Source organism: Sceloporus undulatus, chromosome 1 (genome assembly GCF_019175285.1).
Source record: "Sceloporus undulatus isolate JIND9_A2432 ecotype Alabama chromosome 1, SceUnd_v1.1, whole genome shotgun sequence".
Lineage (NCBI taxonomy): Eukaryota > Metazoa > Chordata > Lepidosauria > Squamata > Phrynosomatidae > Sceloporus > Sceloporus undulatus.
The window spans coordinates 52,494,269-52,507,231 of NC_056522.1; the positions used below are offsets into that span (position 1 = coordinate 52,494,269).

Genomic DNA, 12,963 nt, shown 5'->3' on the forward strand with positions numbered 1-12,963 from the left:
TTATTATTATTATTATTATTATTATTATTATTATTATTATTATTATTATTATCATTTATTTATAAAGCGCTGTCAATTTACACAGCACTGTACATACATTCTTTTAATTAGGTGGTTCCCTGTCAGAACTCCAAAGCAATCACCAATCAATATTTACATTCACTATGGTTACTGTTCATATTGTTGTATAATTGCTTTAGCTGTAGTCCTGTCTGCTTAGTTGGGGGATGGGGGTGCTAGTTAGCTTGCGCTTGGGAATGCTTGTAACTGAGGATTGGAATGCATTGTTTAATTAGCTGGAGACATCTGTGAGGCTTCTTCAAGGCCAGGTTGGTTAGCTGGCCTGGGAAGCAAAGGGGGAGGAATTGGAGAGGAAAAAAGGTGGGGGCTAGTGCTTTTAACTTAGTGTTTGAGGTTTGGTTTTCAGATTTCACTGAAAAGTCTGTCCAATTCACATCTGCCTATATTCCCAATAAACTTCACTGCTTTTACGCAAGTTGCTGTTGTGGATTATTGGTGGAGGTTGCTGGATCTTACATTCCCTGCCCTCAGGCTTACAATCTAAAAAGACACGACACAAAAGGAGAAGGGAGTGGTGGAGGGGAAGGGGATGAGGACCAGCAGTTCTTCTCTACCTCCGAGGCCTGGACCAAGGCAGATGGACTGGAGGGAGGGCTTGGCTTCTTAATGGATGGGTAAACTTCTTCCAGGGAGGCCTGTTGGAGTTAGCCTGCCTCTCTAGTAGGATAATACATATAAAATACCTAGTAATACAGGAAATGATTCAATAAAACAGGCAACAAAAGAACATCATTTCCAGCCCTGCCCTATAGATTTTCTGCTTTGGCAATGATCAGATAGAATGGATAAATAAAAGTAAGCAGGTTAATAGGACTGTAAAGCCCTATCAGCCTTTCGTTACTGAAAGTGAGAATAAATTTTTGCCATCAAGAGAAGGTTCAAATGTGCTGAAGAAAACCCAAGAATGTTGAAGAGTAGACCATAACTTTAAATGAAACATTTGAATGATAAATCACAAGAATATCTGACCATCAAGGCACTATGTGTACTTTTCCATGGTAGGATGATTGTGTGCTTCTGTGAGGCAAGAAGCTATGCAATGTTTTTTACTGATAGAGTCTTGTAATCAGACAAACCTTTGCTGAGGAGCCAGTATGGCATAGTGGTTTGAGTGTTGGATTATCACTCTAGGGGTCAAATCCCTTCTCAGTCATGGAAACCCACTGGGTGATCTCTGGCAAATCACACCCTCACAACCTCAGAGGAAGGCAATGGCAGACTCCCTCACTGAACAAATCTTTCCATGAAAACCCTGTGATAGGTTCACCACAGAGTTGCCACACTTTAGGGTTGCTGTAACCTGGAAATGCCTTGAAAGCACTATAGTTAGAACCAACTTGATGGCAAGTAACAACAACAAAAACAACCAAGAATGTCTGACATCTAGATCAACTTCATAACCAGTATTATACTACCTCCCATTAAGTTCAGACCCACAGAGAATTTGAACCAGAAGCAGCATCCAAATGAAATAAACAAATTGATGTCTACTTTATTGCAAAAGAAAATATTTTCTAGTACAAGATTTTATTGTACAGTATTTTCATATATGGCATTCAGATTATGCACGCCCCTGAACTGGGCCAAAGTTGCCCCATGGCTGCCTTGAGCAGCCCAAACGTGGCGCAAAAAGGAAAGCAAAAGAAGCACTCCTTGCTGGTGGTCTGTTGTGGACTGCCAGTGAAGGCAGCCTCAAGACCATAGCATCTAGTCACCACAGTCCTAAATTGAACAGGGAGCTATGAGAGCAGGAGCAGCCTCTGGCCACTCATTTTGCCCCATCTGCTCAAGGCCACTGTCATGCTCAAAGTCATACATCGCAGTCATTTTAGTACTCAACTGATAGGCATGATCTTTCCTCCTCCCAACTTTAATTGTAATTTTCTGGCCAATATTACTTGAATGCTCACTAGCATACACATGCACTCCTAAGTCCTGGTCATAACCTTTACCACACAAAACATTACATCATCCCCAAAAGTGAATATGGAAGATTATCTGTGAAAAAAAATTCCCACCCTCCTTAAGGTAATGATATACGCTGAATGATAGCCAGCTTCTCCGAATTTAGTGCTCAGGCCAAAATGAGACCTTAGGTTGAATTAGTGAGTGAAGAACAGAATTGAGCAGGCAGACAACCAGGAAGCTGATGCAAAGTACTCGAGATGCAATGCATGCACATTTGAATAAGTGAGCAAAAGTAAATAAATAAATGAAGCAGGCAGAAGTATGGTTTCTTCCTTTGAAAAGGTTCCATGCACTTTTTGGAATCCTTTATAGACATCTCTGATGCAGTGTGTTCCATTAGGAACGGCATTTGTCATCTGCCCCACCTAGCATAGACAGTTGTTAGAGATAGTGGATGCTATCAAAAAGATAGAGAGAGTGCAAAAAATAATAATTTTGAAACATAAAAATCCCCCCACCCACCATCCACCCAAGGACTTGGAGGCAGCTTTGTCTCCTTTTGGTCCACCTGAGCTATTTTGTTGCCAGGAGGTAACTGGAACATCACTTTTTGTGTCCCTTCCTTTTGGAAAAGGGCCACCTTGGGCCTAAAATGTAGAGGACTTCCTACTAACAGAATCTTCTGATATATTTCACCCATCCCAATCCTGCATAGGGCCTCCTATCCTGCTGAATCTGCCAGAGGAACAGCATTCACTCTTACAAATTCTAACATTCTAAAATAAAATTTACAAAGTTAATTTACTGAAGTCTTGCATTAACTTGAGCATTAATCAGTAAATGGTTAATGGCTGAATACATAGTTATTTCTGTGTCCTCTTAATGCATGGCATTAATTTTCTTACTTGATAGAATTTTAAAATATATTTTCATAAATTTAGAAAGATTTTTTTTCCTTGACTTGTTGGCTTTATTCTGAATTATTTTGGAATTCTTATAGTACTAGACAGAATTACATATGTTTCTAGTCCTATTTGGGTCTGGTCATTTTGTCAGTATGTGGAGTGGAAACACTACGAGTATGGAAAATCAATATGCAAATGGATTTTGTGGCACTTTTGAGATTAACTGAAAGAGACATGTTGGTAGCATAAGGTTTCATAGACTTGAACCTGCTTCCTTAGATGTATGGGGTACATGCATCTGAAGAAGCAAGCTCAAGTCTACAAAAGCTCATGGTACCAACATCTCTCTTTCAGTTAATCTCAAAAGTGCCACAAGAACCCTTTGATTTAAAGAGTAATTAATTAAATTAGAAACTCTTGAATTGCTTGCTCTCTCTCCCCCTCTCTTAATTAAACTGTCCATCCAGTGCTAAAACTAAAGATTAATGACTATAATAACTATATGCCATGATAAAAGACAAAAAAGGAGTCATTAATGTGCTAGTGCTCTAGCCAGAATGTAGTTCCTTGAAACAACAGCACACTTTAGGCAGGTTTACTTCTTATTTACTTTGTTGGCTAAACCTCTAATGGAGATGCCAAACAACTTGCATTTAACTATATATTTTCCTCCATTTTTTTTTCTTTAGCTAAAAATCTCAAGCAAGTTTTCTTTAAAATACTGAAAAATGTGTGTGTATGTGTATGTATGTGTGTGTGTAGACACACACACACACACATTGACTTTATAATTTGGCATTCAGCGTATATTTTCTTTTGCCTTTTTTTGAGAAAGGAATGTGAAATGTGAATACTACCACTATGCTTGTAATGGAACTTTCCCACCTGAAACAATGTAAAACACCAACCCCAACTTTTGAATACAGTGGTACCTCGGGTTACGAAATTAATTCGTTCCGCCGCCGCTTTCGTAACCCGAAAAGCCTTCGCAAGCCGAAAACCCATAGGCGCTAATGGGGAAAAGCCGCGATTTCGTGTGAAATAGCGCCGAAAAGCACCAAAAAATTTTTCGTAACCCGAAAAAACGTTCGTAAGCCGGAACAGTTTTTTTGAATGGATTTTTTTCGTAACCCGGAAATTTCGTAAGGCGGCGCATTCGTATCCCGGGGTACCACTGTACATTCAAAATACAGTTTATATGTGTGCATGTGTGTTGTTTGCCTTCAAGTCGTTTCCGACTTGTGGCGATTCTAAGGCAAACTTATCACTGGGAAAGTTTCTTCAGAGGGGGGTTGCCATTGCCATCCTCTGAGACGGAGAAATTTTGACTGTGTTATATAAATTACAGTGGACCCTTGTTATACGCTGGGGTTTGGTTCCAAGATCCCCCGTGTATAACAAAATCCGTGTATGCTCAAGTCCCATTAAATATAATGACATAGCAAAATATAAAAAATTATAAAAAATGGAAAACCAAGGTTTGATATTTGAAATTTATATATATTTTGAACATTTTCAAACCGTGTATGCTTAAATCCGTGTATAAAAAATCAGGGTATGAGAAGGGTCGACTGTATACAAATGCAGAGAGTAAAATAGACACAAAATATAAATGCACGAAATTTGCTAACAATTCACAGCTTGGTACCTGATGTATCCAAGGTAGATTTTTATCTGTCTCCTACAAGAAGATGCACAATCACATCTTACTAGAGAGAAAATTCCAGAAAGTACAATATATGGCACAAGGCAAATCATAGCTTTCATCTTTGCCAAAGTAATGTCACAGATGAACCAACATTGCTCCTTTCACTGTCAACATATTATGAGAGTGATATATTCTTGCAAAATATCAGCAAGGGGTATTCTGTTAATGAGAGAGAACTGCTAGCCAGGGACATAGCCAAGGGGGGGTCCGGACCCCCCCTTTCCATTAGAAAAATGAACGGTGTGTGCTGCTGCGCCACCGCACCCAAGCCCCATTATAATGGTGGCACTTAGTCTGGACCCCCCCTTCCTAAAATCCTAGCTATGTCCCTGTGCTAGCCTAGCGGTTGGCAACCAGAATTTACTTCTGCTAGGTTTTGGCAAACATTTCTGCACTTTTTTCAATGAAAAATATATCTGATATATTAAAAATCAAATAGTTCTAGCAGCTTTAAAGTTTTGGCTTAGGATCTTTTAGCTCATTACATCCAGCAAGCAAGTAAAATCCTTTTCATTCTGGCAGGCCTTTGAAAATTGATTTTTCAGTAGAAAAAGGCCTTGTATAATATTCTGGACTTTTATTTGTTCTTGTTGTTTTAAATTTTTTAACTGGTTTTAATTTTATGATGGCTTAATTGCTTTTTATCAAACTATGTTTGTTTGAACTATTGAAAGCCACCTTGAGTCTCAAACTAGGGATAAAAGGTGGGATAATAACAATAACAACAACAATAAAGACTGGGCAATGGGAGATGAGTTATTCTTTTGCCCTAATGCCAATAGAGGTGTGCTTAGGACTATCATTGAACTTTAGCACACATAACTCTGCATTGGATTTAAGCCTTAGTTAGAAACTAGCCTCTCTAGATAAATTAGTTTTGTCAGACTTATAAGACACCTTTCATTGTGATGCAGAAACATTTTCCTTTAGCGCTACATTTTACAATAGATACTAACATTAGATTATATCTTGCAGCTGTTGTCAGTCCTAGAGAAATGAATAAACCTGATCCAGTAGAAGAGGCACTTCGAGCGCAAATTGAAAAAGATAAGATAAGGTTATTTCAGTTTGATTTTTATATTTTTAAAACGTTAGCTTTTACATGTATATGTTTCCCATATGCTGTTAGGGATTCAGTTACATATATATGTTTCATATGTGCTATTAAGTTGACTTGAGTGCACTATCTATGGTGCATATATCAACATTGGGGAAGAGGTACATCTGGTTAGGTAGTCAAACAATCAGTTACAAGAGCTTGTAAAACAATTTCTTCCTTGTCATCTGGACTACTTAACATTTGAGGGGAAGGTATGTCCATTTTCAGCCAAGTTGTCAGTGGATTTACCAAACATCAGATATAATGGAAAATGATATATTCAATTCTTGTTTGTGTGTATATACCACAGTCCAGAAGGGGATTAATACAGTAGGTTTGCTTAGATGTGAACAGTGTGCTCACTGCATCTGGCTGGCTGTTGATAATTCCTTGGTTTAACTTCATCCCTAAGAAAGGGAAGAGATGACAAGCACAGGACAGTGGTCCCTTGGCTTATGCAGGGGATCCGTTCCGCCCCCCCCCCCCCCCCCCCCCCCCCCCCAGTGTAAGCTGAAAAATGCATAAACTGAAGTCCCATTCAATTGAATGGGGCTCGTGCTTGCAGCACAGGAGACCGTGCACGCCATTCATTCTCCCATCACACGATTTCTGCATAAGCAGGAAGCCGTGTATGGGGCGCCTGCCTATGGCATGGGCGCACTGTATGCTTTCGTTGTGCTGAGGATACGAAGCACTTTCTTCTACTTAGATCCAATGTCTTCTACAGCCAAATGGTTTTTAATGGTTCCTGTATTATCAAGTATTACGTGAGAAGATGTAATTGAACAAAAGATGGAGGGACATATTTAGGAAATATGTGGAGGACTGAAAGTTTTATTTTTAAAAAATGTTCATCTGCTTCTTCTGCTGCTGCTGCTGTTGTTGTTACATGGTGGTGGTGGTAGTGATTATTTCCTACCTTTATCCCAGTCAGGAGTTCAAGGTAGCTTACAAAAGTTCGATGCAGCTGAACCATTCACATCATACAAATGTTAAAAGTAAAATTAAACTAACAATAGAAATAAGAGCAACTAAAAACAGGGCCTTTAAAAAGAAAACAAGAAATAAAAAGAAAAGAAATATCACATTTTGAAAGGCCCTTTCCCTCTGAGCAGTCACAAAGGCCTGGACAGGGGGAGGGGGGAGAGAACTTCACCTGTCTATGGAAGTGTCAGTCTGACCTAACTTCAGGGTCTAGGAGCAGCCACTAGAAGGACCTATGCTTAGCAATGAAAATATGTCCCTTGATTATTCCCATCCCTAAAAGGGATGGAAAATTATATTACTGTTCTTGCTCCTCTGTGGAGAGTGAAATATTCAGCCCTGTGTTTATCTTTTGAATAGAATTCCCGCTCCCCTTCTGCAGCTCAGGAGAGTAATTCAGATTGTCTTGACTGAGACTAACACAGCTAAAATGGAGTATATCAAGTTACCTAAGTGATGCTACTGTAGCTGTTTACGCTTATGTGCAATGTCAGGTGCACATGAAACACATATATACATACCTGTTGTAAGCCTTGGGAGAAGGGCAGGATAATAATAAAACTCTGTCATGTTCCCACAGATGTACCTATGAAGGTGGTGGGACAGAGAGAATAGTTTCTCCAAAAGATCTAAAAACATAGGCAGTTTCATATGGGAAAATATGGTCCAACAGATTACCTGGACCTGAGCCATGTAGGACCATAACTAGTACTGTGCCCAGAAATAAGCAGACAGTGGAACTATTGCAACAAAGAAGTTGTGTATTCTGTGTAGCCAGTCTCCATTAACAATCTGCTGACAGCTCTTTAAACCAACTGAATTTTTTGAACACTCTTCAAATGCAGATGTGCATACAGCCCATTACAGTAATCCAAACTAAGGCCTGTGCCACTGTGGCCAGACTTGACATGTCTAGGAATGGTCATAGCTGGAAAGGTCACAGACAATGCCTGTAAGATCTCATGTTTTTATGTCTTACCTTTTTTTAAATTCACCGTTTTCTGATTAAATATGGTAAAGAATCGAGCACATTACACTATACAGTCAACCCTTGACATTCATGGGGGTAGGGGCACAAGACCACCCACAAAGGGCAGCTCCCCTTCCAAGGCTTCAGGGAGCTCCAGGGACCTCTCTGAAGCCTTGGAATGACAGGACCGGAGGACTTATTTGCTTTCCCCACACCCCTTCCTGGGATGTCTTGCCCCAGGCAACTCCCTGTCCTGGCAAAGGGTAGGGGATTATTTTCCCCAAACCCCTTCCCAAGGCAGTTAGCTGCTTGGAGAAAGAGGCAGCTCTCTGTCCTGGAAAGAGTCAGGATTGGCACATGCACCCTTCCTGGCTTCTCCTTCCTGGGCTTTTTCCCTCTCCAGGAGAAAGGCCTGGGAACGATGAGGAGAAGGAATGTGCACAGAGGCCTTGACCTCACAAATAATCGAAACCGTGAGTTGAGGGACGACTGTATTGGAATATACAGTACTTGTCTTAGAAAACATCACTAAGAGGCGAGCACTGGTAAGGAATTAAACATCTTGGAACAACACTATAACATACTCATCTGTTCTTTCTAAAAAATGGTTTTATTACAAGTTATATAAATACATTAAAATTAAAAAAGTGAAAAAGAAACAAAAAATAAAACATAAAGAATAAATATTAGAGGACAAAAGGAAAGAAAGGATAACTTCCATTCTTCCTTTCATCAGTTATATAACAATAGTTCAAGCCTATAAGTAAGAATCTAACAATAAACTTCTTGCTATACTCTATTCTCATTATTCTTTAAAACCAACAGTATGTTCTAACGTCATAACTGACATTAAAATATCTTTCTTTATTATCTTTCTATAATTATGTCAAACAACTAAGCCGTTGCGTCATGTTAAGCAATATTACATTTCCCCCTCTTTACTAATAAAACTATTACTAATGAAAGTACATACTAATCCCTCTCACTGAAAACTTTAAATCTATTGGCTATAATAAAGCATTCTTATTTCCAATCCATTTTCTATATTTTTATCCATTTTCACTTTTAAAAATTCTAGCATTTTCCTCCCTTTGAAAACTATATTCACATCCAAATCTCAATGTTTTTTTAGCCTGTAACCAGATTTATTAACCCAGCTTTAACCAATTACTTTCTCTTCTTCATTTTAAATCTAACTCAAACCTTTCTCCTCATCCATTCAAACATAACCTTCCTTCTCTTCAAACCATCCAGCTTCCTTCTCCAGCTCTTGTTATTACAATCAACTCATTTCCATTCCATTGCAAGTAATTGTTCTGGGGAATGATGTATTTCAGTTCTTCACCAACTTTCCAGCTCTCAGTTTTACCAGCTAGTTCATCACTCTTATCAACTTGATTTTGGTTTTTCATCTATTTATTTCCCATAAACATCCTTTCATTATTCACCTCACCCTTCTCTTCCTCCTGAGTTATCAATTGCCATTTTAGACCCAAGATTTCTTCTGCCTCAATTTCCTCAATTTTTTGCAAACTAATCCTTCCAGTAAATCCACTTTAATTTGTTCTCTCTCTCTCTCTCTCTCTCTCTCTGTGTGTGTGTGTGTGTGTGTGTGTACACACAGACACACACACACACATCATTTCCAGGTTAACACATTCTTTTCCCTACCTTGATTCATGCTATTAGGATCGATTGTTTCCATTTCACCATGCACAGTTTACAATCTTATCAACTTAAAAAAAAAAGTCTCCTATTTCTCTTGATGTAATCTTCATATTAAATTCAGTTCAATCTTCTAATGCATAAAATCCAATCTATTCATAAAATTTAAGTTTCATGATCTTAAAACTTTTGTTATGTCCTTTTAAACTCATCCAACAATAGTCTTTTGAATCTGAATTACAATCTTGTAGGGTACTTCATTTACTCAGCTCTTGTTTACAAAACCAAGGCAGCTTAATGAGACTTCCTTTCTACCACTTTAATCAGCAGAATTGTTCATGTTAATAGTCCCAAAGTTTTATTGTGGTTTTTAAGAAAGCAGGTAGCCAGCTCAGTGTCCCTCAGACTTCTACTATCTTATCATTTGCTTTTCATGGTTTCGGTGTAAATACCCACAAGTAACAAGGATTCCAGACCCACATGAACACTTTCCCTTTAATCCAGGGAACGTTCCACGAGGTCCTCCCACCAACATTTTCAACTGTGAAAGCTTCCCTCATTGTAGAGCACTAATGAGTGGAACCAGCTCACAATTTTTCCTGTCTTGAAGTACCAACATACTCATCTGTTGACGAATTCTGCATCTCTAAACAGGGATCTATGGAGAAAATGATATTTCTTCTTCGTGGTCTCTGCGAATCACACAAATGGGTTATTCTGCGCCTGCACAGCCAAACTCGGAAACTTCTGGAATCTCTGGGCAGAAAATGAAGTAACAACTTTCTGCAACTTTTTGGCGGTAACTCCGCCCACTGCTATATATGTCCTCTAGCGGACCGCTCTTCTCCAGTTCCTTCATTCCGCTGTGCTGAGCAGTTTGAGGAACTTCGTTGGCATTTGCTAATTCTCTCTGGATTGAATCTCTGGCTTCGGACTTTGGACTTCTTGACCACTGACTTTGGACAACGATTCAATCTTGGCTTCGGCCACCGGCCCCATGGCCTCCTTCAAGAGATGCACCAAGTGTGGTGTAAAAATTCCCATGTCCGATGGACATGAGAAATGTGTTCTCTGCCTCGGTGAGACTCACGTCCCGGGCAGCTGCAAACATTGTAGGGCTATGACCACTCAAGCCCTCAAGAACCGGGATCAGAAGTTGAAGGCTTCCCTGTACGGGAAGGTATTTCAACCGGCAGCCGCATCGGCGTCCTCCGCAGAGCCTGTAGGCCAACCATCCGGCTCCTCGTCAGACAAGGAGAAGGCCGAAAAGCCTTCTAAGAGGAAGCACGGAGACGTGCAAAAGTCCTCCAAATCCTCCGCAGCGGCCGGGACTCTAGGCGGACTAGGTCAGCATCACCCGCACCAAAATTGCGCCGCAGAGGGCCGCCAAGTACAGTCTCGGTGCTCCCTGCTTCTAGGCCTGCACCCACTCCGATCCCAGAAGTGGCCACCCCTGTTCCAGAAATGGCGTCGGCATCCATCCCACCGCCTTTAAAACCCAGGGTACTCCTCTCCTCTCATCTGACTATCCCGGACGAGGACTTGCAGATTGTGGGCTTGGGCCACAGCTCTGAATCCGAAGGAGAAATTCCGGATTCCGACCCTCCAATCTCTCCTCAGAAGACGAGGCCTTGTTCACCTTCACCTGTTAGAGCCGGTCTCCGCGCCCATTCTCCAACTCATAGAGACAGGGCCGCCCTCGGGACAGAGGCAGACGAGGCTCTTGGTCATGACCCCTTGGATGAGGAGTTCCCTGACCGTGATCTATTTGACACTTATCCTGACTTGGTTTATGATCGCCGCACTGGCCAGTATTTGCTGCCCGTTGACGCCGCTCACCTGAGACGGAACATACCTGGCCCGACAAGAGTGAGCCTTCCATCTCCTTCTCGTTGGGATGTTTTCTCCAGCAAGATGGACCATACCAGACGGTTGGCCCAAAAGGATGCCTCTCCACTCAGTTGTTGCGACAGTCGCTCCCGCTCCAGATCGCACTCCAGGTCACGTTCCTTGTCCCCACCACTGAAGGAACAGACACAGTTTACATTTGGGGAGCCTGACGCTCCCTCTCCCACGGACGACATCAAGTCCTTCTCCGACCGTGTCATCCGGATGGCTGATGCCCTAAAGCTTGAGGTCTCCCATCCAGAAGAAGATGCATTGGACCCGGTGGAAATGAGGATCCATGGCTGTGCTCCTGCTCTACCTTGTCTTGCATTTCTCCCTTCATTGGAGAAGATTGCCAAGAGGTCCTGGGACACTCCTGCTACCATTGCTTCAACTTCACGGAAGATTGAAAACCTCTATAGGGTGACACCATCAGGACCCTCCTGGCTATTTAACCACCCTAAGCCTAACTCAGCTATCGTGGAGGGCTCCCAGACTGTCTTTGCCCCTCGTCTGTCCTCCACACCAGTCGACAAAGAGAGTAAAAAGATTGATGGCCTTGCGAAGAAGTTCTATGCGTCTGCGGCCCTGGACATCAAGATCGCCAATTATGCAGCCTTCATGGGCGCATATGTCCAACTGTTGGTAGAGAAGATGGACTCTACTATTAACAACCTGCCCGATGACAAAAAGAGAATCATGTCTGCTCTTTGGAACGAGATGCACCTCGTTGGTAGCCAACAGATCATCTCGGCCAGGCACTCCACAGACTGTGCTTCTAAAGTCCTTTCGGGCTCAGTAGCCCTTCGACAATATGCTTGGCTGCGGTCCTCGGACCTCACTCCCCAAGCTAAAGCTGCCATTGAGGATATGCCCTTTGACAACTCGGGCTTAATCAATAAGGAGACGGATGAGAAACTGAGTTTTAGGTATCGGATGAAGACCGCTGCCAGGAAGCACGGCATGTCTTCTTCCACTGCGAAGTCTCCGCGTCAGAGGTACACTGGCCAGCGCTCCTGGTACCCATATAACCAACAACGCTACCATCCGCATGACCGCTCAGTCCAGTCTCTGGATAGACCGCCTCAGACTCGACCATCTCAGTCTCCCTCCGGCCACCCTGACCACTGTCAACCTTCTCAGTCTAGATACCAACAGGCCTACAAGAAGAAGGATAATAGAGGCAAGAAGAGATTTTGAAGTCTCCTAGCGCACTCCGTCCCAATATTTGCCGATAGGTTACGGCCCTTCTTTGACACCTGGGCATCAATAACTTCGGACTCTTGAGTGTTAAACATCGTCCGACAGGGTTATGCCCTTGAGTTCCTAGAGCTCCCTCCCACCGGAGCTATTAATTCCACCATCCCGTCGGACACCCTTCTCAACGAAGTGCGCTTTCTCTTACAAAAGGGCGCCATCGAACCTGTGGACCCCAGCCGGGCCCGATATTGTTTCTTCTCCAAGTATTTCACCGTCTCGAAGAGGGACAGGGGGCTGAGACCAATTCTGGACCTACATCTATTGAACTGCTTTATTGTTTATAAACGTTTAGAATGTTAACTCTCGCCTCTGTTCTGCCACTCTTGCAGAAAGATACCTGGTTTGCCACACTGGACTTGAAAGACGCCTACTTTCACGTGGCCATTCGACCCGAGCATCGCAGATTCCTTGCCTTCGCCATTGGACCCGGCATATTCCAATACAAGGTTTTGCCGTTCGGCCTATCATCGGCCCCGAGAGTATTCATGAAATGTAT

At 42.0% G+C, this 12,963-nt stretch overlaps 1 protein-coding gene across 3 annotated transcripts in view; it reads left to right on the top strand.

The window, feature by feature from the left end:
* KIF6 (kinesin family member 6) overlaps positions 1–12,963 on the top strand; it is a 239,282-nt gene that overhangs the window by 201,932 nt on the left and 24,387 nt on the right. For all 3 annotated transcript variants that reach the window (XM_042444496.1, XM_042444501.1, XM_042444492.1), the window contains one exon: positions 5,578–5,659. In XM_042444496.1, coding sequence (XP_042300430.1) covers positions 5,578–5,659 — 82 coding nt within the window. The remainder of the gene's footprint in view (positions 1–5,577; positions 5,660–12,963) is intronic.